General features: G+C 54.5%; 2 protein-coding genes across 16 annotated transcripts; one reads left to right on the top strand and one right to left on the bottom strand.

The window, feature by feature from the left end:
* Positions 1-864: 864 nt before the first annotated feature.
* Positions 865-18,801, bottom strand: ZDHHC18 (zDHHC palmitoyltransferase 18). 13 transcript variants are annotated; one of them, XM_085209003.1, is made up of 11 exons: positions 18,654-18,801; positions 16,780-16,879; positions 15,490-15,845; positions 11,751-11,911; positions 9,057-9,206; positions 7,455-7,592; positions 6,915-6,963; positions 6,365-6,467; positions 4,831-4,940; positions 4,089-4,188; positions 865-1,959 (listed from the first exon to the last, which is right to left on the bottom strand). In XM_085209003.1, exons 3-11 carry the CDS (start codon positions 15,690-15,692, stop codon positions 1,918-1,920), a joined length of 1,056 nt encoding a protein of 351 aa, XP_085065129.1. In that variant the 5' UTR covers positions 15,693-15,845; positions 16,780-16,879; positions 18,654-18,801; the 3' UTR covers positions 865-1,917. The 13 variants fall into 13 exon arrangements, 7 of the variants coding, with proteins under 7 accessions (XP_085065129.1, XP_085065128.1, XP_085065127.1 ...); XM_085209002.1 differs by adding an exon at positions 17,928-18,015 and having other exon boundaries at positions 15,490-16,879; positions 18,654-18,770; XR_014879647.1 differs by lacking the exons at positions 16,780-16,879; positions 18,654-18,801 and having other exon boundaries at positions 865-1,486; positions 1,733-1,959; positions 12,577-15,633.
* On the top strand, positions 18,269-24,900 carry LOC104914277 (complement C2-like). 3 transcript variants are annotated; one of them, XM_085208994.1, is made up of 16 exons: positions 18,325-18,726; positions 18,982-19,167; positions 20,151-20,324; positions 20,673-20,768; positions 20,843-20,979; positions 21,287-21,425; positions 21,500-21,646; positions 21,721-21,810; positions 22,522-22,742; positions 23,129-23,240; positions 23,314-23,518; positions 23,611-23,687; positions 23,979-24,070; positions 24,201-24,336; positions 24,452-24,501; positions 24,598-24,900. In XM_085208994.1, the coding sequence occupies exons 1-16, from the start codon at positions 18,561-18,563 to the stop codon at positions 24,781-24,783; spliced, it is 2,214 nt and encodes a 737-aa protein (XP_085065120.1). In that variant the 5' UTR covers positions 18,325-18,560; the 3' UTR covers positions 24,784-24,900. The 3 variants fall into 3 exon arrangements, with proteins under 3 accessions (XP_085065122.1, XP_085065120.1, XP_085065121.1); XM_085208995.1 differs by having other exon boundaries at positions 18,331-18,726; positions 23,368-23,518; XM_085208996.1 differs by lacking the exons at positions 24,452-24,501; positions 24,598-24,900 and having other exon boundaries at positions 18,269-18,726; positions 23,941-24,070.
* Positions 24,901-25,502: the final 602 nt, after the last annotated feature.

The following is a 25,502-nucleotide window of genomic DNA, read 5'->3' as shown; positions in this document are numbered from 1 at the left end:
GGCTTCTCCACCTCTCCCCCAGACCCATTGCCACGTCCCCCACCCACTCCGTTCATCCCAGCAGGGCACGTTTCGCTCCCTTCACGCCTCACTGAAAGAGTGGGGATTTTTTTTTTTAAATTTTTTTTTTTTTTTTCATCCTCATTTTTATTTTACTTCTGCCCAGGAGCGCTGGCGGCCCCGATTAGGATCTGCGCTCAGCGTTGCGCTGCAGTTTCGCTCTCAGCCTGTTCCCACACGCCGGCACAGGGCAGGGTGCGGCGGGCAGGCAGCACGTGGGGATGGGGCCAAGGGCTTCACCAGCACTGTGCCAGCACCCTCAGCCCCATCCCTTCCACTCAGTCCCTGCTGGGGTTGCTCAGGGCTGGGAGCTGCCGGTCCCAACTTTGTGCTATCCCAGTCCCCATCCAGCCGAGCGGTGGGGGCTATGGGATTTTGGGGCCCAAAGTGGAGCCCACGTGGGCACTGCCTGACCTCACGGATGCAAGGGGCTATGGTTTTGAATAGAATGCACTTCTGCCCCATCTCATCCCAAAATGGTAGCAACCCCCCCCCCCATAGGAGAGTATGGGGGCAGGTCCCCCCCAGGGCACAGCGTGGAGCTTGAGAGTTCAGGTGCTGCCAGAAGCACCGAGCTGCTGCCAAATGGTGGCAATGAGCAGAGCAAGAGCTGCAGAAATATTCTGTTCTACCGGTTTTGGTGCAAGTTGGGGGGCGGGGAGGGGGGGTGAGGGGACGAGCCCCAGCTCTGTGGCCTGCTGGGGGGAGCATGGCCACCCATCACACTCAGAGCACCCACAGATGGCCCTAAACTCACACAGCTGCAGCGAGGGATGTGGGATGGAGCCCAGCACCACAGAGACAGACAGGAAACGGGAAAATCTTTATTTTGTTACAAAAGTAAAAGGCAGAATCCTACCAGGCTTGAAGCCCTTTGCACAGGGGGAGGGGACCCATCCCCTCCATCAGAGCCCCATAGTGATGGAGCGGGGGGTGGGGAGCTCATGAGGAGGGTGAGCGTTGACCATGCACCATCCTACAGGGTCGAGTGGGATGCAGTGGGCAACACGCTGCTGGCTCAAACCCAACCCCCCCAGGAGGAACCCCCAGGTAGGGCTGGGTGCTGGGAGCCCTGGCTCAGTATATGGCCCGTCCCCACGGTGAGGGGGAGGCAGGAGGAACGCAGTATTGCACTCGGGAGGGATGCTGTATGGCTTTTTGGCCCCTGCTGTGGGTGGGGGGGCTCAGAAAGGCTTTGGCTTGCACACGGCTGCTCTCCCCCCTCTCTCCCAGCAGGAAGGAGGAAGGCACAGCGCTGCAGAGGCACAGGCGGTGCTGATGGCTGTCGTCATCGGGAGGTTCGTGGGGTCCTGGCTTCCCCAGGGTGCACCAAGAAGGGCAGAGGGGCCGCCGGCCTGCGGAGCTCCGTGCTGCCCTGAGCACACTGCACAGCCCCAGGACCGAGGAAGGAGGAGAAAGAACTCACCTTGATGGTAGGCACATGGAAGGACAAATGTCACATTACACACAGGGAAACCGAGGCACGGAGAGATGGAAATGAGGGGTGGAACCGCAATGTGCTCCCAGTCCAGACAAACCACAAACACATCCCTGCACCATGCAGGGCACTACTGCAAACACCACGGGGCTGCTGTCCCCAAGCTGGGCTGACCCAGTCCAGCTCCATCTCACAGCACTGGGGGGGGAGGGGGAAGCACCCTGCTGTGCTCACCCAGGCTGCAGGAAGGCAGGTGGGAGCATGCAGGTATCAGCACGGCTGGAGGGTGATGGAGGGCTTCACAGGCAGAGCCGGACATGCGGTGGAGATGAGATGGGCTGAAGGAGAAAAAGGAAATCCTTTCTTACCAGCCAGCCCCCAGAATGCAGGGCCAAGGGCAGAGGAGAGGGCACGTCCCATCAGGCTGTGCAGGAAACAGCAAAGTCCTGGCAGGCATCCTCCTGGGGAAGACACCAGAGTTACGCGCCACAACGCCAGCGGGCACGGGGTGTGTGAGCTGTGATGGATGGAGTGCGGGGCCCAGAAGGAACTCAGCTCCAAGCAGAGATGCATGAGCAGGGCGACACCTGGCCCTGCCCTGAGACCTGGGGCAAACCCCCCCAGCATCAATTGGTGCTCAGTGTCCCCCCCCTCTGCAGCCCCATCCTGCGGGAGGGCGTCCAGACGAGCCCCGTGACTAACGCACCATCCAACGTCAACATCCTCTTTTGTCTTAAAGGAATAAAATAATAATCCAAGCAATTAACTCTTTAAAAATATAATTTTATTACAACGAGTAATCAAGGAAACCGGTTTCAAAAAGAACAGGAAGGAACCTGGGCCCTGCTGATGCCCTGCACACCACTCTCCTGGCCCCAGGTCCTCCTCCTCAGCCCTTGCTGGCAGGGACAAACCCCTGGGACAGCTGTGCAGCAGTGGGGACGTAGGGGCACAGCAGCCTCTCTGGATGCCAAGGTGGCTTTTAGGCTTCCAGGCTGAAGCACACAGCCCATGGGATGGCACGGAGCCACACTGCTCCCATTGCGCTCAGTGAGGGCCATCTGCTGGGATGCAGCAGAAATGGAGCAGCTGCCACGCTCTCACCTGGGCCCCTGGGGCGAGCCGGGCTTTTTGCAGAGGGGAAGGCAAGCTGGTGGCCATGGCAAGCTGGCAGCCCTCCATGTGGGCTGACTCAGTCACCTGCTGCATGCAGCACAGCTCTGGCTAACAGCAGGACAGGCTGCCCCCTGCCCCAGGCTGAAACCCCTGCCTGAAACTCCCAGGAAACCCAACCAGGCAGCTTGACACAAAGCCCTGCAAGGCTCCGCCCTGGTCCTAACATGCACAACGCTATCTACATCAAATATAAAAACATTACATAGAAAATAAATCTACAAATTGTGCAAAATTATCCAGCAGCTTTTAGTAACACGATTCAAGTATTGCTAACAAGGCCTGTGAGTCTCCCTCTACTGCTCCTGTCAGCAACCTGCAGAGCTGGGAGTCCAACCCGGCTCACCCACATCTCCATGGCTGGGAACGATGCACCAAGGCACACAGGGATCACCCTGAGTTCTCTGCTGGCCAAAACCCAAAGCGAGAGCATGATGTGAGGCTGTCAGAGATCAGAACCCACTTGCTGCTCTCTCTGTGTAACCACCTGGGACAGGCACAGCCCTTGGGAAGTCACCACTTTCCTGCAGCCTTCCATTCTCTTACAGGTTGGATGCAGGCAGGCTTCCCTGGCAAATTAAGGATCTCAAATCTCACAGCTGGAGCCTCTCACAAGGAGAGTTGCAGGATGGTGTATGCGTTTCTTCTTCCTCACTATGAGGGTTCTCCTAACTTGTGCCCTTGCTGCAAAGCTTTGTCTTAATGCCAGAGGCAGCATGCAAAGATCTCCCCAGCACTCCCCCGGTGAGCAGACAGAATACAGCACCAGCAGCAGGCAGGACACCCAGCCAGCTCCCATGGCTGCACAACCACAACTCAGCAAGGCACAGCAGCTGCTGGAAAAGAAAAGCCACTCTGGCAGCAGGTCAAGCTGAATACCTGGCCGCTAAGACACACAACCCCTCTGCATTGGCACGGAGGAGCAAAAAGCGTTCGTGGATACAGCAGGGGCACCAGGGAGCTTCCACCTGCACCAGCCTAGCAGACAAGGCTCAGCAGCATAGCTCCAAGCAGGATCCCTCTGCCAGCCCACGCCCCATTCTCAGCTCCTCACTGCCCCACACAGGGCACGCAGCCACTCCCCGGAGTGATGCTCCAGGCTCAGGGCTCTCCCCGGACCCGTTTTGCTTCCCAGGTGCAGGAGGGATCCCCGCTTCCTGGCACCAGGCAGCCCCGGGGTGCTGCATCAGTCAGAAGTCCAGGCAGGTCACATCACAGTGAAAGGAAGAAACAAAAATAATAAATAAATAATAATAATAATAAAAAAAGGCAACGTATGGCTCGACCGAGTCTTTGGCAGATCTGCATCACAAAGCTGTCCTGCCTGAGGCCAGGGAGATGGTGAGAAGGGAAGGTACTGCTGGAGATAGGTGCAGGCATGGCGGGCACTGGGCTACACCCCAGCACCACCTCCTACCATGCTGGTGTCAGGTTTGGCTCCAAAGGACGGGATTTCGCTCTTTGGACTGGCTGGCGTCCCCACATCCGGCTGGATGAACCCTCTTCTGTCTATCAAACTGGAAAACAAAAGGGAAGAGACGCAAGGGGAGGAGGGTTAGGATGCAGGACATGGAGACTGGACGCACAGCCCCCGAATCAAATAATTTTCAGTGATGGTTTCTGCAGACCCTCTGCTGGCCTGGGCTGTAAACCAATCCTGATCGTAAAACCAAAACCTTCCTGACATGCAGACAGTTCTGTTGTAAAGACAGAGCTGACGACCCACAGGAGGTCTCCTCAGCTCCCTGCCCACCACACAGCCAACAGAAAGGTTTGGGTTGCCACAGACCCAAGTGGGAGCTGCGAAAGGACTTTAGCACAGGAACCCAAAGTAAACGTGGAAGGATTCTGGGTGAAATGTTGTTCTACAGCCTCCCAGCGCGCAGCTCAGCTCCCTGAAGCCACATTTAGCACTGCTGAACGGCAATGCTGGCATTTCAGTACCTCTGAGGCCAACGAAGAGCAGTGGGTAACGCAGGGAGCAATGCAGAGAGCAGGACGCAGAGGTGCATAGCAGGCAGCCTATCTCTGTCCCAGTGCACCCTCTGGTGACAGAGCAGCAAAAGCAGCTGCTTGCAGCTCCCCGGATCAACGCTAACAGCTGTTGTGGAGAATTTGGTGGGATGCTGCCAAGCATTTCGGGTCATCTGAGCTCTCACCTGGGATGGAATGGTCCGCACAGCACCGCGCAGCAGTTTGTGAGGATGCTTTTATGGCTGTAAGGATTGGCAAACTCTGAGCCTCTCTTATTTGACCAGGACCCTTTGATCTGAAAGGAAAGGAAAGGACACGACGCAGATTAAGGTAGGAAAGAGGTGATGGGAGGTAATGGCGTGATGGGGGGCTTGGTTCAAATCCTCACTCAGGAGGTGGGAGGTTGGGCTTAATGCAAACCTCCTCCCTCTGTGTGATGAGTAGCAGGGCAGCATGAAGGCAGCGTGCTGCTCCTGCCTCTGCCCAGGCTCAGCAATCAGAAGCTCCAGAGCTGTGTCCCCTCTATGCTGTGCACCATCAGTGCCACTGCCTGACCCTCACCCCTCTTTTTTCTCTGCTAGGCTGAAAGCTCTTCAGAGCAGCGCTCTGCCTACCGGTCCCTCTCATGCTCCAGAGGTTAAACAAACAGCAAGGGGACTCCCAGGTCGTTCTGCAACAGGAGGAAATAATCTCATGTCTCCACCCTCAGCAGCTGTCACAAGGACTCTGATTTTGAAACTCAGGGCACATTCAGCGTAGGCGCACGCAGGCGGGCAGATGTTGTACCCAGCCTTGGGCCCCTGGTTGCACTGAACCATTACCACCCTGTTTCCTCCTTCTGTTTTTACTCCCCCTCCCCAGATGCAACACGTGCCTGGGACGTGGGCAGCACAGCTGGAGGAGCTTTGGGCTCGTGGCTGGTGGGGCTGAGGTGTGACAGCCAGGTGCAGTCCAGCCAACCGCTCTCAGCTAACAGAATGGGGAGGAGGAAGAAATAAAAGGAGGAAAAAAAAAAAAGAAAAAAAAAAAGGGATGCAAACCTGATGGGATGCAGTGCTGGAAGCTTCCAGCAAGGATTACAGGTACTTCTGGTCAGAAGGGTGAATTTTGATTCCTTCTGAGGATCAGACAGATCCTGCTTTTCCATACAATCTGCCCTTCTCAGGGCACTCACTCAGCCCTTTGAGTCTGCACCACCCCAGCCTTTAAGGTACACCTCCCGAGAAGACATCTGTGTATTTTTTGCTAATTAGACACGAGGAACTAATAGAGACAAAGGGACTTGCCCAGGGTCTCTCAGGAAACCTGTGGTTAGACAGGATGCTGAATTAAGATCACCCATGTCCCAAGCTAACACCCAAACCTCAGGGGCCTGCTTTCCTTTTTTTTACGTCAGAACTCCTCATTTTAAGCAAAGCCATATACAGAATGGAAAAAACCCCACACATGTGACCCTTCTGACGTTTCAGAGCGCTGCCTCCCAACCTGACACCAATGCTGTCCTCCCACCACGCTGCTGTTTGCTGTTGTTCCCCTGCTCAGCTCTGCAAACCGGGAGCACAGCTGTTTCCTTGTCAGTGGATTACGGCAGAATTCCTCACCCAGATCCTGCACCATGGCCAGGGGGTCCTGGGGAGCCTCACCTCTGCTGAGAGAGCAGCAGGGCTGGCAGCCCCTCAGCAGATTTTGGGGTGAAAAGATGAGGGTTTGGCTACTCACGTCTTCATTCGTGGTCAGGTTCGAGGCAACTAAGTAAGTGTGAAAACCTGAGAGGCCCAAAATAGACCAGACTGAGAAAAAACAAATCACCAGCTCCAGCACAGTGAAACAAAAGTCAAGGAATTCTCAGAGAACAAAGTCATCTACACAAGCTGTTTTGGGGAGGTACTCACAGTTAAGACCACACCAACTGGGCCATGAAAGCACCCCAGCTCCCTCTCCATCCCCGTGCCATTCTGCAGGCATCCACCAATGCACAACTTTCTTCAGATGTTCTTCTTCCTACATAACCTTACAAGCTGGGAATCAAGTTTGCTACCCAACCTTAATACCTGGCAACAAACTAGAAGTGGGAGTAAAGACGTAACCAAACTGGTGATGCCATCAGTCTGTGAGTATCTGATACCTGCCTGCCCCAACCTGGCACCTGGGCATTAAACCATGGGAAGTGCATCAGGCCACCCCTATGAAGAGCCAGCTTCCCTTCTTTGTTACACAATTAATTGTTACTGCTCAATTGTCCAAGCAGTTGTTGGCACCAAAAGGATATCTTGCAGGTGTTGTCTTCAGAGTGGTGAGGAATCCATCTCTCTGAGAGCCTGCAAGGCAAATGGGACAAGGAACCAGGTTCCACCAGGCAGCCTCACACCTCCAGGCAATGCTTCACTCCCCAGCACACAGCCACCCCTGCAGTCCAGAGGGATCTGTCTGGCTGCTCAAAAACACCTACGGGCTGCAACTGTGCAGAGATGTCAGCGAGCAAGTGCAGGTCCAGGAGATTTAGAGCTGAAAGGGAGGTCACCTCCTCTGCAGGGCTAAGTGAAGACACACTAAAGCCCACCCATTTGGGATAGCACCAAATACATTTGCTCTGGAGGAGGATAACTCCGTCACCAGCTCTCAAGGTTTCTCTGCAGAGAGGAGAGGAGTTGATTCTGGGCTTCCCCGCAACGTGAACCCCCATTTATTTGGGATACCTGCACTGGGAAGCCTGGCTTAAAGCCACTCAGCAACCTCGTGCTGCCCCAGGGCCCCGAGCTGCTTGTCACCTAAAGCAAGGTGTGCTGCTGCTGCTGACAGCCGGACTTACGCAGGGTGAGGTGGGTGACGACGCACGCGAAGATGAAGGCTGTCAGGAAGGAGAGGGAGAGGATGAAGGCGTAGAAGTAGCGGTAGTTGCGCTTCCCCACGCAGTTGCCCACCCAGGGGCAGTGGTGATCAAACCTCTCTGAAACACAGGAAAACAGTGAGGGCTGCTGCTGCCCTCCGCTCGCTGCTGAGCCTCTGACGACCAGCTGAGAACCCAGCTTGCACTCCCTGTCCCGAGATCAGCAGCTCTCAGCAGAGCATCATTGCTGAGAAGCTTGAGGCAAGCCCTGCAGCCTGTTCATACACCCCTTTTTAAAAATCATGTAAGGTCAAAACTTTCCTATCACCTTGCACTTTCAAGCCTTGTGACCGGTAACATCTCCCATTACTAAAACTGAAAGAGAGCAGGGAAAACGTGGCAGTTTCTCCAGCACCCCGCAGCACTGGGTGTGTATCCACAGCATTGTTGCTCTCCCTCTGTGTGTCTGTTCCCTTTGCAGAAAATAATATACAGAGTTATGAAAATACGGCTCTACAATCCAAGAAACTGCCTGGGAACCCAGGGCAGGTACAGTATGCCTGGAAACACTCCCAACACTCCCATCTTCTAATGAAAGGGCTGGATTGCAGACTTGAAGCACTGCTGTAAACCTGCTGCAGGGGACACCAACACAAACAAAACTCTGACACAAAGTCAGTGCATGCCTGCTCTCCCAGATTGTACCTCCCCAAATGCTGTCCTGTCTGTGGCTGCTTTCCAGGCAGCAGATCCAGTGCAAGGAGGAGCCCCAGCCACCCACAGCTATCCCCAGACATGAAACACATGAGAGCTCCCAAACATAATCAGAGTCACGGGGTTCTGCTGCTCCATCTGCCCCAGTGAAGTGCAATGCGTGGCTCCGGGGCCCCATGGGGGATTACCAAGAGCCTCCCTCAAGGAGCAAAGTCTCTGCTCATGCCACTGAGCCCTGTGCTGCTCCTCTGCTCACTCACAGTGCTCCCTGCATGAGGCTTGCCTGCATGGAGCCTTGGGGGCTTTTCCTGTCTTCCTTCTCTCCTGCCCCACCGCAGCCAGAAGGCACGGAGTGAATGCGTAGATGAGCTACACCACAACCTGCAGCAGTTTCTGTACCACCCGGAGGCCAGAGACAACCTGGAGCCTGCTGCAAACCTTGCACTTGGTGAAGCCTTAACAGAATCACAGAATGGCCAGGGTTGGAAGGGACCTCAAGGATGATGAACCTCCAACCCCCTGCCACATGCAGGGCCACCAACCTCCACATTTAATCCCAGCCCAAGCTGCCCAGGGCCCCATCCAACCTGGCCTTGAACACCTCTAGGAATGAGGCATCCACAGCCCCTCTGGGCAGCTGTTCCAGTAAAACCACACATCATGGAACACTCCTGTCCAAAACAGGGGAGAGAGACACAGAGCACTGGACATGCTGAGCCCTCAACCCGAGCCACTTCTATTTAAATGAGAAGAGGACAGACCTCTTGTTATCTCACTGTACAACCCCTTGTGAAAAGCAAAAGCAGTCTGCTCAGGAACATAAGCCACCCCTACACCCACGGGATGGGCACTGCTGCTTTCGGGACTCACCGACGCAGTTGTCGCAGACGCTGCAGTGAGAGGTGCGTGGGGGCCGGAACATTTTGCAGGTGTAGCAGTATTTGAGCTTCACCACGTACTTATTGATGACCACTTCCATGGTGCGGGCTGGCAGGCGGTACGTGGAGGTCCCCATGGCATCTGCAAGGGAGAGGAGGGACAGTCAGAGCAGTGCAGGGGACACCCGACCACCCCAGGACACAGCTGACATCCCACGGGACCCCAATCTGCTGCCAGGCACAACGAGGCATTGAACATCCCCATCACAGAGCAGCACAGCAAGCACATCTCAGATGCTCCAGGATGATTTCACTGACCCGTGCGCATCAGTAGCACGAGAGGGTTCCTTATCCACATGGGTGAAACTGAGGATTTGCAGAGATGCTGTGTGTTTCACCTGCGTGTTGTGCACGCGGAGCTGGCAGCTAGAAACTGATTATCAGCTCGGCAAAATTGGGAGCTGGAAAATCTCTGTGCCATGTCTGCAATTTTGGGTTATTTGTTTGTCTCAGCCACTCTTGAAAGAGCACCTTTCCCACTCCTGGGGAAGGCTTTGAAAATAGAGATGTAACAGAGCAAGGTAAGAGGAAAATAAATGGATTATATTACCAGCAACAGCTGGTGCAGCAGGCAGCATCTGCAGCCAGATTACTGCTGTCAGCATTTATAAATAGAAACACAGATAACCACTCTGAGAAGATTTTCAAGCCAGTTTTTTAGTCAAGTACAGAATTATCGCCTTGCAGCTGCCCTCAGTTGGGCAGATGGGAAATGCTCCATGTCAGCTTTGCTAAAGCATTTCTTACTGAAGGTCACACAGATCATGGGTGCACACACCTTCCTGGGCACTGCAGCACAGCAGACAATGGCACTGATGCAGTGAAAAGCAAAGAGCTGGGGACACATCATATCATTTGTGTCCAGGTCTGGAGCCCCCAGTACAAAAAAGACAGGGAGCTGTTGGAGAGGATCCAGAGGAGCCACAGAGATGATCAGGGGGCTGGAGCACCTCCACTACAAAGACAGGCTGAGGGAGCTGGGCTTGTTCAGTCTGGAGAAGAAAAGGCTGTGGGGTGACCTCAGTGCAGCCTTCAGTACCTAAAGGGAGCCTACAGACAGGAGGGGAATCAATTCTTGGAAAGAGGAGATAACAGCAGGACAAGGGGAAATGGTTTGAAGTGGAGGGAGGGAAGATTGAGGTTGGATGTCAGGGGGAAGTTCTTGACAGAGAGTGGTGAGGTGCTGGAACAGCTGCCCAGAGAGGCTGTGGATGCCCCGTCCATCCCTGGAGGTGTTCAAGGCCAGGTTGGATGGGGCCCTGGGCAGCCTGGGCTGGGATTAAATGTGGAGGTTGGTGGCCCTGCATGTGGCAGGGGGTTGAAGCTTTGTGATCCTTGATGTCCCTTCCAACTCTGGCCGTTCACCTCATCCTCCTTGCAGGGCTCAGGCTGCTCAGCCTCACTACCTGCAGGATGCTTAAGCAGAGATTTGTCGTGGTTTACCACAGGCAGCTCTGAAACCCACTAAAGCCTCAGGAGGGATGGTGCCACTTGGAGTGAGCACACAGGTTAAGGGCTCCATTCCTTCTCACACTGGCATTCCGAAACATCCCAGCACTGGACATCCCCCTTCTCCCCCCACCCCCCCTGCACTTCTGGCTGAGTGCTTCCAGGTTACAAATCCACAGTGCCTTTACTACACCCCAAGTGTGGATTCCACCCCCCAGGTCCATCCTGCTCTCTCATCTCCTGCTGCACAGCTCCTCCACCTTCCCAATACCGACCTGAGCAAGGAGTGGCAGCTCAGTGTCCATCACAGCAAAATTCCTGCTGTGGGGTGACCCCACCAACACCAGCAGGAGGGAGAGCAGTGAGAGATGGGACCATGCATCAGAACAGACCACCCTCACTCACACTGAGATGAAATGACTGAGGGACCACTCCCTGTGCAGCAACAATCTCCATCTCGGCACCAGTTTTAACGCAATTGCAGCTGTCCCATGAAAACAGAAAAGAGGATCTCATTCCTACTTGTTTTTAGAAACACTTCCTTGATCCAGGAATCCTACTCAGGAGATTCTGCCTGTCAAGTTCTCCCCTCAAATCCCAGATGATGTGGGGATAAGCACATCATCGAGGGAAGCTTTTTGTCTTCCAAGCGTGCCTCTTGCTGTAGGCAGCTTTCTAAATGCTGCTTGGTTAATCCTCATCAGCTTTCTGTCTTGACAGAGTCTCTGCACTACAGCCACGTCACAGAAGGGCAGAGGGGAGGAACTCAGGTAGCACAGAACTGTCTCTTCCAAGAGAGGGAAAATAAACCGAGGTCTGTAGGCTCAGCTGGAAATCAAATCCCCAGAAATCCCAGCCCCAGATCTGAACTACGGCACAGACGATGAACGCTCTGCCTGTCTGCCTCCACGAGTGCAGCAGTGTGACTCTGAATGGGGACTTTGTGCACCCCCAGCTGCAGCACAGCCGCTGACAGCACCACGCTCAGGATGCTGATGTCGTGAGCTCTCCTTCATCTCAGCTCTGTACAGAGCCACAGCCTGGCTTGCTGCTGTGCTACAGGCACAGGGCTTTGCCTGGGAAAGCAACGGGGCAAAGCAGAAAGGAAAGCTCTGAGCAGGCAGCGTGCAGCAGCACACAGCACATAAGAGCACAGCAGAGGGCCCAGCTCTCTCACCGATGCGTTTCTCCAGGTCTGCAGCCTCACTGGGGGTGGCTCTGGGCAGGATCCCGGGGTCCCTGCAGCTCGTCTGGAGGAGGCAGCTGATGACGAAGAAGAAGAGGACAGCTGCGATGATGGGGATGGCCAGGGTCAGGTGACGGGCGAGGAAGGGGCAGCTGTGAAATGACCAAAAAAACCCCAAACTCACATATATAAGCACTGTTACCAACCGTCCCTTCAGAACCAACTATCGTTTATTACACTACAAATTACCCCGGGGAGGGGGTTGGGCTGAAGCAGAGACCTCTAACACAGCAGGAGCCAGCACAAAACACCTCCCGTAACACAAATCCTGCAGCACCGGAGCTGTGCGGGGCCGGCAGCCCCGCGTTCTCCAGCACCAAGGCAGCACCAGGAGCCAACCGCTCCGCACAGCCTCTGCCCTCCTCCATCGCAGCATCACCGAACCGCAGGATATCCCCCCTAGGAAAGGACCCACGGGGGTCACCGAGCCCGACCCCCCCCCGCAGCCCGGGTTAAGCAGGGATCAAACACGGCACGAGCTTTGCCCAAAGCGGAGAGGGAAAGGAGCGCTCGTTCTCCTCCGCTTCGGGAGGGCACAGCACCGAGCTCGGCTGTCCGGCACCGCGCATCCCCGAACAACCGGCACGGAAAGGACCCCGAGCTCAGCGCTGCCTCCTCCTCCTCCTCCTCTTTTTCCTCCTCCGGGTCCCGGCAGCTCACGCGCAGAACGGGAAGGAGGGACGCGATGTCTCGCACCGCACAGCGGGCACCGCCGGCCGAGGGACGCGGAGCGGCGTTGGGGGCAGCACGGACTCACTCGAAAGCGAAGAACAGACCGCTGGTGGCCAGGATGAGACCGAGCGTGAGGGCGAAGACTCCGCTGTGCCCCGCCAGCATCAACCGGCCGCCGCAATAGAAGCGGTTGCGGCCCGGGAACACCTCCCATTTCCGTCGGGGCCGCCGGTTCTCGCCTGGACGCTCCGGTACAACGGGCGGCGGGGAAACGGCGGGGCCCGGAGCGGCGGCACCGGGCGGGATCTGCCGGTACTCGCAGTCCTTCATGGCGCCGCCCGGAGCCCGCAGCGCCCGGCTCGGCCCCGCCCCGCATTGCAGCGCCCCCTGCCGGCCGCGGTGAGAGCGGGGTGTGACCGGAGAGCGGCGTGTGACCGGAGAGCGGCGCTGCGGGGCGGCACGGGGGGGCCGGGGGGTTTCGTTGCACAGAACCACAGAATGGCCCGGGTTGGAAGGGGCCTCAAGGATCACGAAGCTCCAACCCCCCGCCACATGCAGGGCCACATGCAGGGCCACCAAACTCTACATTTAATCCCAGCCCAGGCTGCCCAGGGCCCCATCCAACCTGGCCTTGAACACCTCCAGGGATGGACGGGGCATCCACAGCCTCTCTGGGCAGCTGTTCCAGCACCTCACCACTCTCTCTGTAAAGAACTTCCCCTGACATCCAACCTCAATCTTCCCTCCCTCAACTTCAAACCATTTCCCTTGTCTTGCTGTTATCTCTCCTTTCCAAGAGCTGATTCCCCTCCTGTCTGTAGGCTCCCTTTAGGTACTGAAGGCTGCACTGAGGTCACCCCACAGCCTTTTCTTCTCCAGGCTGAACAAGCCCAGCTCCCTCAGTCTGTCCTCATAGGAGAGGTGCTCCAGCCCCCGATCATCTTTGTGGCTCCTCTGGACTCTCTCCAACAGCTCCCTTTTTTGTACTGGGGGCTCCAGACCTGGACGCAGTGCTGCAGATGGGGCCTCACGAGAGCAGAGCAGAGGGGGACAATCACCTCCCTGTCCCTGCTGGCCACCCCTCTGCTGATGGAGCCCAGGATAACATTTGCTTTCTGAGCTGCAAGAGCAAACTGCTGGCCATGTTAAGCTTTTCATCCATCAGGACCCCCAGGTCCTTCTCTGCAGGGCTGCTCTCAAGGACCGCTCCTTCCAGTCTGAATGGATGCCTGCGATTCCTCCGACCCAAGTGCAGAACCTTGCACTTTGCTGTGTTGAACATCATTAGGTTCACCCAGGCCCACCTTTCAAGCCTGTTTTGGCCTCATGGGATTGCAAAGAGGAGCCCTAACGGGAAGCAGCAGCTCTGAGCAGGGCCAGCAGCTTGCTGCCATGCGTTTCCCCTTTTGTGGTAAGGAGAGCAGCTCTTTCTGCTAATTGGATTTGAGAGTTTTTGTGAATGTAGGGTTTGAGTTTCTACCCTCCACGAGATGGGAATCTTTCTTTATCATCTTCTGCATAACAGTGGGAGGCAGACAAAACTCTGGCTGCCTGCCAGGAACTGCTGCTTTCCCACCTCATCCCCTGCAGTGCCAACGGGAAGGTGGGAGGAGGCAAGAAGTCAGGATAACACAACCCTAGAAAAGTAAGGAGACACTGGAGAACAACCCCACGGGTACAGTCCTGGTGCTTCTTAGGAAGAGATATCCACTCCTACAGCTCTGTGCTGACCAGCATCCTTTGTTATAATGAATCTGTGAGCACCCATAAAGCATAAGATGCTCTTCAAAGGAAGTGTCTGTGGAAGGTGAAGGTACACATTTACATCAGCTGTCCATTCCATGACAGAGCCATGTGCCATGCTCTTCAGCTAGGTGTATCATCTGCACTCAATCACTACTTAAAGGAAATTCTGTGTTACAACACATGTCATGTAGCAGAGTGTAGCAGGAGAAAGGCAAGAAAGATTCCTCCATGCTGAAGTGTCTTTTTAGCTGTTACAAAAACAAAGAAATAGCTCTTCAGGTTCACAATACATTTCTCAAATGTTTATTTCAGTGCAGATAAGACAACTAATGCAACTGCATATTTGAAAGATAGAAGGAAATGTGTGTTTCAGCAGCTTGTTGTATTGGTGCTGTTTATTTTTCTGTAATTACTCTGTATTTACTCTGCTCATATTCTCCAATTTTATGTTAATGAAGTGGTATAAATGTGTGCACACACACCTGATGCAACTGCTCTCCTGCATCCTCCTTTACATTACAAAAAACACACCTTTGTTTATTAAGACAGAAACATTACAAAATGAAACTCCAAGAAGTCAGATCTTTGCAAAGAACCCCAATAACCAGGAGGTCATTTTTCACAAAGCCCCAAGAAATCTGATCTTTTCATTGTGGTGGGTCACTGCCAATTAAGCTCCTTACAATGTGTTTCTAGTTATTATCACAACACCCACCACAGAACACACATACCTACTAAGTTGATAAAATCATAGAATGGCCTGGGTTGAAAAGGACCACAATGATCACCTGGTTCCAACCCCCTGCTGTGTGCAGGTCACCAACCAGCAGCCCAGGCTGCCCAGAGCCACATCCAGCCTGGCTTTGAATGCCTCCAGGGATGGGGCATCCACAGCCTCCTTGGGCAACCTGTTCCAGTGCATCACCACCCTCTGTGTGAAGAACTTCCTCCTAATATCCAACCTAAACCTAAAATATTTGACTGCTTTGGCTTTCAGCTCTCTCAACTACTGTTGACAGAAAGCAGTGAATTAATATACTAAACCAGATTGCCACAAAGAACAGCAGCACAAGCAGCCGTGACTCTTTCAGTCTCAATCCCACCCTCACCTTGCTGCAGGTAGCACCAGCTAACGAGCTGAGTATTAGTAATTACAAACCTGGCTAGTACTTCTGCTTAAGGTTTATCAATCCCAAAGAAAACATACGTGGAGGCAAGTTAATATCCATCAGTTTAATAGAGAGGCACTCACCTTGGTAGGGGCAGCTGGCCAGCAGAGTGCCCACACCACCTCAGTGCTCTACTTATGACAGCAGGAGACAAGAAAGCATCATTCACAGAAAGCAGGGAGACCTGGTTACAGTTGCAGAGCTCACAAACAGGTTTCTTCTTGCTACGTACAGAAGCAAGAGGCAGTGTATGTGTGTTCCCAAGCTGCCACAAGTCCTTTCTCATGGGCCAGTCACCTGTTTGGGCCTTGAGCTGTGTTTATCCACATGTGATCTGAAATGCAAACTTACCAGGCAAACACACACGATACAAAGGTTGCTTGGGATCAGTGGTACCTGCAGACTTTCCTCCTTTCATTTTTACATTTTGCAACAGATCCTGAAAGAGAGAGAAAAAGTAAACAAATGTTGACGTCCTTCAATTCCCCCCGGTGGTTTTGGATGGTGCCTTGTCAGTCTCATTTAACCCCTGTTCTCTTCCCAACTGCACATTATGCCTCCACGTTGAACAGCAGAGGATGCCAAAGGAAGCAGGCCAATGACTGAAGAATTAAGCCCAACAGATGGCTGGAAGCCTGCAGTTTTTCTGAGGTGCAGGACACACACACCTCACCTCCAACACCATTTGTTACCCACCCTGATGGTGGGAAGTCGAGTCCTAAGATGGCTGTAATTGCTTGTGACATGGACTACAGATAACAGATATTTGTAAGCTTGCAGAAATCACCAGCACAATTCCTCTCTGAACAAAGAAAGGCCATTTCTTTTCAGATCTGTCTGTACAGGTTGAAGCTGTGTAGGCAAATATGATACTTCAGATGCCATTAAAGGAATCACACTATAAGAAGGAGGGATTTTGTATTCCATGAAAATAAAACTGGGAGCAGAGCATAACGCATGAAACGTGAAGATATTTATTCTGGGAAATGATTCATGATTCCCTTTATTTGGCAGATGCATGAGCTTGTAGAGGTACCTATTACAAACTGCTCCAGAAGAGATTTTCACTTGTCTGAATGTTGTTTTTTTTTTTTTTCCCATTGGGAAATGCAGTGTATCTTTGGGCAAACCACCTCTTTCTTTCATCTCTGTCTGCAACCAGTGGCTGTGTTTCCCTTTCCTAACTCCCAAAGGACAATACTTCAATCACTGTGTGCACTGAGTCTTGTTTTTGTTGGTCTAAAATTCATTAAATTATTCATGTCACCTGGTTTGAGAAATGTACAAATCACGGGCATCAAACAGCAACCAAGCATCCAAGTAACAGCAGGGAATTTACTAAGATACTCAAAGCTTTCTACCTCTCCTTTCACCTTTCTCTAAAGTCTGCCTCACTGGTGGTCCTTCTCCAGTGATGCTTTCCCAGCTGTCAGCCATTAGGGGATAACAATCATAGTTCAACTTAGCACCCACCTAAAATGAAAAAAACAAAGCTTCACTGTTAGCTGTTACAGCAGCAAAGAAAATGACAGTGATCACATTCACATCCATCTTCACAATCACCTGCTTTCATGGCGAATCAAAATAACAAGAAGATCCATTATTTATGAGCTACAGAATTCTTCCAGAAGGGATTCACTGAATCCTGATAATTCAGAAATATTTTCTTCAGGAAATTCACTGTTTTAGGTCTCAGTCATATAGCCTTTTCCCATGAAAGAAAGTATGCAATTAACACACTCCATAGGAAGGTGTACATGTTGGCACTGGGAATGTCCCTGTTTTTACTACTTTTATCCTGCCATGCATTGTTATATTTATTTATTATTTATTTAAATACATTTTCTTTGTCTTTCTGAGAGTTCTCAAAATAAAGAAGGAAATACCTCAATGAAAAATGCTGCACTGAAGCCTACACTGAATGTTCACATATTTGCATGACGAATTGCACAACGAATACACAATGAAGGTGGTTTGTACACCACATTGAGCTTACCCATCCCTGTTGTTGCACTCATTTTACTAATGATAAGAATTCTTGATCTCTGGTAGGGCCTGGACATTGGGTACCAATGTGAATGTGGAAAGATAAATCTTGATGGAAAAGTGGAAAGGATCATAAATTGCCCTGCCTTGTTAAGTGGCACGTGGAACCAACATGAGACTTGAAACCTCGATTAAGAAAAACAAAATGGAGTGGCATCGTACGTAAAGTGGAGTTGTGGTTGTGTGGACACTTCACTTAGCCTCGAGTGGGACCAGAAAGCACAAGACAGCACTACTTTTGTTTGGCTGGGGAGTGTCATCAGCAGATGTATTTCTCTCCCAGGTGTCAGGGATGCCCATCCCTCTAAACACAAGCTCTACCTGTCTGAAAAACCTTGATTTGAGCGGAGGAAAAAGCTTCGTCCATATGTACAAATGGAGTATTATACAAAGCAGAAAGTTAAGGATAGCATCAAGTCAAAGTTTAGAGGAACATCCCCTGCAGACAGATGTGCAGACGGATCTTTCTCCTCACCTTTCTCTGTATTTGTTAGTTCAAGGATATATTTCATGTTGGCTGGGAAATATCACGTAGCAAGATCCACCCTCGAGGAAATTCATCTCTATGGGGTTAATGGGGGCAATGAGAGAACTGGGGGCAATGGGGGAATTGGGGACACTTGGGATGAGGGGGGCAATACGGTTAACGGAGGGAACTGGGGGTGGTGGGAGAGAGCAGCTGGTGATGGAATTAATGGGGGGAAACTGGAGTCAGTGGGGGCTACGTGGGGTAACCGGAAGGAACCATGGAAACTGGGAACAGTGTGGAGAAACTGATAATGGGGGCACTGGGGAGAACTGAGAGGTCACGTGGGCCTCAACGTGCGGAGAGAAGCCGTCGTGACGTCATTACTGCCCCCTCCCCCCATCTCCCTTCTCATCCTCGGCCCCTCGCTCCGTTGTCACTTCGAGATCATCGCAACAGGATGGTAGTGATGACGTCATCATCCTGCGCCGCACCGCCCCCTTAGCAATGTCCCCCTCCATTGGGCACAGGAGGCGGGCCCACAGCGCAGAGCCGCCCCTGGGGGAGGGCAGGGCCTTCCCTTTGCCCCCCCCCGGCTCCGTTATCCCCGCGTTTCTCCCTCGGGGTCCTTAGTTCCCGGCTATGGCTCTGTGGGTGCTGCTGCTCCTCGCGGTGCTCCCCGTGACGCCCTCCGCCTCTCCCCGCTGCGCCCCGCAGTGCCCCCCCGGCACTTACCCGCACCCCCCGGGCCGAACCCGGCAGCGCTGCGGTCTCCCGAGGGGCAGCTCGGAGCCCGTCCGGTGCCGAGGTGCGAAATAGGTTGCGGGAGGCCCACTTCCGGTTGGGGTAGGAAGTGGCGGGCGAATTCCGGGTAGACAGGAAGTGGGTGCACTTCCAATAGGGGCCGGGTAGGAAACAGTGATGAAAAAATGATTTTCCTGCTTTTGGGGTTCCCCGCAATTGGGCATTTCCACAGGGGTCCTCCGGAAATGGGGTCCGGGGGGAAACAAAACCCCGGGAGCGTGTTGGTGGGGTGTTCACTGCCGCCCTTCACCCCCCGCAGCGCTCCGTTGCCCCGCGCCGCTCTCTTTCCCTCACGGCACCGTGGAGCCGCGCTTCCCCGCGTACCCCTCCGGCAGCGTCCTCCGCTTCTCGTGCGACGACGGCTTCGTGCTGCGAGGGGCCGCAGAGCTGCGCTGCAGAACCGGGGGTGTCTGGAGCGAACCCCCCCCCGTGTGCGACGACGGCGGTGAGTGGGAGAAGCCCTAAAACCCATCTAAAGGGCCCGAAATCCTTCCAAAAGGCCCTCAAGCCTCCAGGAAATGCCCCAAAATTTTTTGGGGGGCCAAAATATCCCTGGGAGACCTCAAAATCACTCTAAGAGACCCGAGAAATCTTCAACAAGGCACCCAAATCCCTCAAGGTCTTCAAAATTCCTCTTAAGTGCCCCAAAATTCTTGGGAGGTCCCCAAATCCCTATAGATACCCCAATATACTTGTGAGGAGGGACAGAATCTTCTATAGATAATTCCAAATGCTTCTGGTGTGAGGGCAAAATCCCTCATAAAGGCCCCCAAATCCTTCTGGGAGTGGCAAAATCCCCATAGAGATCCCGAAGTTCTTCTAAGAGGGGCTGAAATATATCTGTGGGGTGGGGCAAATACCTCAAAAGCCCTAAAATCTTTCGTAAGGGCCCCAAAATCCTTTCCAGAAGGGGATGTTGGGCAGAGCCCTTATAATCACCCCCAAATCTCTCAGTGACGCTCCAAAATACCCCAGGGGGGTGGGAGAGGTGGGGGGGAAGGAAGGGTGTTAAGTCCCTCTTACACACCCCAGAATTTCTTGTAGAGTTCCCAGAATTCTTCAGGAGGATGGGGGGACGACAGGGGTTGGAGGGTCCTTATAGGGCTGAGGGGGGTTAAGGAACATGAGTCTGGGGGATTGGAGGGGGGGAGTCTTCATGGGATGGATAGGTGGGTTGATTGGGAGGTCGGGACTCAGGGGTCCCTGTGGGGCTTAGAGGAAAGGAAAAAATATCTGGGGGGGCTCATGGTGTTAGGGGTCCTTGGGGTGTGTCAAGAGTCACTAAGGGCCGGGGGGGGAAGACAGGAGTTAGATGGGGGAATTCCTACGGGACTGGGGAGTCTCTGTGGGGTTGGGGGTCATCCCTATGAGGTGTGTGGGTCCCTTGGGGAGGGGGTCAAGGGCTACCTCCACTGATTCTCCCCCTAGAAGGTGACTGTCCCCCCCCTGTGACACCAGCGGGGGGGGTGACAATGAGCGGGGGACGGCACCATGGAGCCGAGGTTCGGGTGCACTGTGGGGCAGGGCTGCAGCTTCTGGGACCTCCCCGGCGCTACTGTATGGAAACTGGGAGGTGGTCCGGGCCTGAACCCACCTGCCGCCGTGAGTGGAACTGTGTTCCTATGTTCCCAGGTCCATGTATGTCCCATATATCCATGTCCCCAAATACCCCCACGTCCCCCAAAATCCCCATGTCCCTATGTCCTGTATCCCCATGTGCCATATTCCCATGTCCCTAAATATCCTCATATTGTTCCCTTTTTCCTGTGTCCCCAGGTACCCACGTTCCTAAGTCCCCAAATGTCTTGGGGCGTGTTCCCAAGTGTCCCCGTATCTCCACATCCCCATAATGTTCCCAAATGTCCTCATATTGTCTCCACGTTCCCACTTGCCCAGAATGTCACAATTTCCCACGTCCCCAAATCCCCACATCCCCAAATGTCCCCACAGACCCCTACGCCTTCGACCTCCCTGAGGACATCAGCAGTGGCCTTGGCTCTTCCTTCGCCTCCATCCTGGAGCTGGCGGGTGCCCGCAATGACAGTGGTGAGCTGGGGGACGCTGTGGTGACACCACGGTGACATCATCAGAATGACCTCACGGTGACATTGTGGTGACAGACATGTCCCTGGGACGTCGCATTGTACTGAGTCGCAATGAGTCCCTCCATGTCTACGTGCTTCTGGATGCCTCTGGCAGTGTCCAACAGGAGAACTTTGAGCTCTTCCGGCAGAGTGCGGTGGCCATCGTGGATAGGGTGCGAGGGGACAGCAGGGTGGGACCATGGGGAGATGGGGTGGGACCATGGGGAGACCACAGGGAGATGGGGGGATGGGGAGCGGAGATGAGGTGGGACCATGAGGAGAAGAAGTGGGACCATAGGGGGATCATGGAGAGATGAGGAGATGAGATGAGACCACGGGATGAGGTTAAGACCATGGGGACTGATGATGGGGTGAGATGGGACCATGAGGAGATGGAATGGGACCACAGGTGTAGGTCCCACAGGTTGGAGGTCTGGAATGGGTGCCCTGAGCTGTCCCCATCCCCCTGCTGCCCCACAGCTCAGCAGCTTCGAGGTGCCCCTCAGGTTTGCCATTGTCTCCTTCGCCACCCACACGCATGTCATCATCTCCACCATCGAAGACGACGCTTCCGATGCTGACGAAGTCATCGCGCGCTTGGAGGCCATGAACTTTGATGGTACATCCCCAAAGTGGCCAACCCCAAAGTTGGGAATGCACTGGGGACACAGTGACATGGTGTTGTCCCCTTAGTGCACAGAAATGCAACAGGAACCAACATGCATGGGGCGCTGTTGGAGGTCTACCACATGATCCTCTTCCAAAAGGAGCGGTCAATGCGTGATGGCCAACCCAACGTGTGGAGGAACACGCGGCATGTTGTCATCCTGCTGACAGATGGTGGGGACAATGAGGGGACAGTGCTTGGGTGGATGCTGTGGGGCCGGGCTGAGCTCCATCATGCTGCCCCTTAGGGAGGTTCAATGTTGGTGGACATCCCCGGGACGCGGTGGCCAAGATTGAGGATGTGCTGGAGATCAGAGAGGACCGCGAGGAGTATCTGGGTGGGTGTGTGGGGACACTAGCAGGGAAATGGGGACACTAAGGTTGGCTTTGTAGATCTCTGAGGTGGATTTGAGGATCTCAGTTGGGGTTTGAGAACACCTGAGGTAGCACTGGGTACCTTAAAGATGATTTGGGGGACCTCAGAGGTAGACTCGGGACATCAGTGGGGCCATGTGGACACTCATGGGGACATTGATGGGAGTGTGGGGACATCAAGGTAAGTTTTGGGGACCTTGGGAGTGGCTTTGGAGAGCTGAGGAGTAGAGTTGAGGTGTCCTCAGTAGTTCTAGGGACCTGAGTTGGGCTTTGGGCATCTGGAGGCCACCATCTCCACATCCCTGCCCCCTGTGTCCCTTTGCCCTGGCCACTATTTGCTGTTGCACCAGCAGTGGGGTCAATACCCTGGTTTACTCTTATCCCCAGGGCCAGTGCCCCATCCTGGGTCACCAAACCTCGATTTGGTGCCTCTAACCCCATACTTACGATCATACCCTGTGGCAGATAGCCCACACCCCATTCTAGGGACCCTTAACCCTGTTCTAGATGCCCCAAGCCCTGTTCTACGTGCTCCAATGTTCACGTGAGACATCCAGACCCCACTTCTGAGGCCTTCAGCCACCTTCAGTGCACTCAGTCCCAACTCAGGTTCTCTAAACCCCGCTTCAGGTGTCCCCTGCCCTCTTTCTTACTCCCTGACCCCTCACCCCCAGACATCTATGCTTTTGGGGTGGGGACCCTGGAGGTGGACATGGCCGAGCTGGAGGCAGTGGCCTCGCACCGCCGGGATGAGCGCCATGCCTTCAAGCTGGCAGATGCGTCAGCACTACGCCAGGCACTGGAGGGAGCATTGGCTGCTACTGCCATCGGGGACCTCTGTGGTGTCATCATCCCTGCTGGCACTGTCCGACCACCGTGGCATGTTGTACTGAGGGTAGGCACTGGGGAGGATCTGTTTGGGTTGGAGATGATCCACTGGGGGCAATTGAGGATGAAGGGGAACCCTTTGGGTACCATCTTGGATGTGGGATCCTTTGGGAAATGTTGGGGGTCAAAGGAATATTTATTGGGATTCATTGAGGATGGAGGAGGGAACCACTGGGAACTGAGGGATCCAGTGAGGATGGGGGGAATGTATTGGGGAACCACGGGGTTGGGAGGATCCATTACAGATCATTGGGATTCTTTAGGGATTGGGGGGAAGTAATGAAGGATCATTGGGGGTGGAGGAGTCCATTGGGGATGGGAGGACCCAGTGGGGACAGGGAATTCCAATGCAGACCCCATGTTCTTGCACCCCTTCCTCCTGTATTCTCCCAGACTGGAGTGCAGCAGCGTTGTGCAGGGACCCTTCTGGGGGGCCGCTGGGTGCTGACGGCTGCCCACTGCTTCCTGGGGGGTGAAAGCCCCCATGACTGGAGCGCCGAGCTGGGTAAGGCCCCAAAAGTGGGGACTCCCTCATCCTGATCCCAGAGCCTCCCAGCCCACTGGGACCCCAAATCCAGGACCTCTCCACCCCATTGGGACTCCCCCCGATTCCCATTTTTGGGGGTCTGCAGCAGGGGGTCAGGAGGTTTCCATCCGGGGGTGGAAACTCCATGAGGACTTTGATATCCGGGGGAGGGCGGCACGGGGGGTCCCTGAATTCTACGACTATGATGTGGCCCTGGTGGAGCTTGAGAAGGAGGTGGGAGACACAGGGGCCCCCAGGTGAGTGGGACAGTGGGGTGTGGGGGGGGGGGGCAGGTTGATGTTGAGGGGGTTCTGACCCCCCTAAGAAATCTAATTCCCCCCCAAAAAAGGCGCATTTGCATACCCTGCACTGAGGATGCGAACAGAGCTCTGAGAATGGCACCAGGGACCACATGCCAGAAGCAAGGTGGGGGCACCCAACATCATCCCCACCTCCATGTGTCCTTATATCTCCGTTCCCACATTGTTCTCATATTGCCAAATGTCACAACGCCTCATATCCCTGAGTCTGTATCCCCCCAGTATTGTTGCCATGTCTCCCTATTCCTACATCCCCATTTCCCCATCTCCATATTGTCTCCAAAAGTCCTCATTTTGTTCCCATATCCCCAAATTTCACAATGTCCCATATCCCTGTGTCACCATCCCCATGTCCCCAGCCCCCCATACCTCCCCATATTATCCCCATGTCCTCCAGAGGTGGAGCTGTTGGGCCACACTCGTGTCCCCGCCGAGTTTGTGTCACTGGAGGGCAAGAGGTTGAGCGTCAGGATCAAGGAGCAGGAAGAGGTGTGGAGCTGCCCCAAGGCACAGCTCTACCCCATAGTGGGCCCCAAACACCCTCCACAACAGGGAAGAGTCCAAGCAGGGCTCTGCCCCACAGCAGGACCCTGCCCCATAGCGTGGCTCTGACCCACAGCGTGCCTCCTGCCTGGGGGGTGCAGTGCAGCCTGGGATGCCCCATGCCAATGCCTCTGTGAAGGATGTGGTGACAGAACGGTTCCTGTGCAGTGGGCAGGAGAGCGGCAGTGAGCGGGAGGATGCAGCCTGCAAAGGTGTGTGTGGAGGCCCCAAATATCCCCATCCCCACACTCCCATGCCCCCATATTGTTCCCATGTCACTGTACTGTCCCCATATCCCCATACCCCAATGTCCCCAAATGTCCCCAGGTGAATCTGGGGGTTCCCTCTTTGTGGACCGCCGCCACCGTTTCCTCCAGGTGAGTGCTATGGGGGGGGGGGGGCTGAATCCCCCCTTCCCAACCCCCCCCCCCCACCCACCCATTTGAGGGTCCCCAATCTCCCCCTCCCTGCAGGTGGGGATCCTGAGCTGGGGCACCTTCAATCCATGCCACAGGGGGGGCCGCAATGCCGAGGGGGGTCTGCTCCGTGCCCCAGCCCCCCCTGGCCACCACCCCAGGGATTTCGCTATCAGCCTCTTCCGCATTCAGCCCTGGTTACGGCGACACCTGGGGGGGATCCTGCGCTTCACCCCCCTGTGACTCCCCACCAAGGCAGGACTCCCCCCAAGGGTCCTCCCCATTGGACTCCTATAGGAGCTCAATTGGACCCTCCCACCCCAATCTGTACCGCCCCAAATAAAGTTATGCCTCCCCCAATTTTGTGAACTTGCATGGGTGGTTGAGATGGGATACTGGGGCAGTATGGGGTGGTGGGGACTTTTGGGTACCACTGGGGGAACTCATTAGCATCACTGCGTTTAATGAGCTTCAGACTTAAAAGGCCCTACCTGTGGGGAGGAGAGGTAGACTGTTCAACCACTTCCATTTCCCATAACCTGCCCACAGGAGACAGTATTACACAACCCTTACCCTCCCCCAGTTCCAAACTGACTCACAGATCTGGGACCAATGAAAGGAGTTGGATCCGGACCCATGGCCACAGTGCTGCTCACTCTCCTGCCGTTGAACCTTCTCAACCCCGGCCTGTGGGTGACCCCAACCCCCGTCCCATGGCTCTGCACCATATCTCGCCCCCATGACTGACGATAGTGCTCCCTCTTGGCTGCTAATTACTACCTCATGACCATGCCCCACAGCTCTGTCCTGGGACCTTCCTGGAGGGCTGCTGGGAGCTGACTGCCACACACTGCTTCCTAGGGGGGAGAGCCCCTGCGCCCTGAGTACCGAGATGAGTATGGCCCCAAGCCCCTCATCCTGCCTCCACAGAATCACAGAATGGCCAGGGTTGGAAGGGACCT

This window comes from Meleagris gallopavo, chromosome 25, assembly GCF_905368555.1.
Source record: "Meleagris gallopavo chromosome 25, MGAL_WU_HG_1.1, whole genome shotgun sequence".
In the NCBI taxonomy this organism is placed as follows: Eukaryota; Metazoa; Chordata; class Aves; order Galliformes; family Phasianidae; genus Meleagris; species Meleagris gallopavo.
The sequence above is the reverse complement of the archived record's forward strand: the minus strand, read 5'-3'. Positions and strand labels throughout refer to the sequence as shown.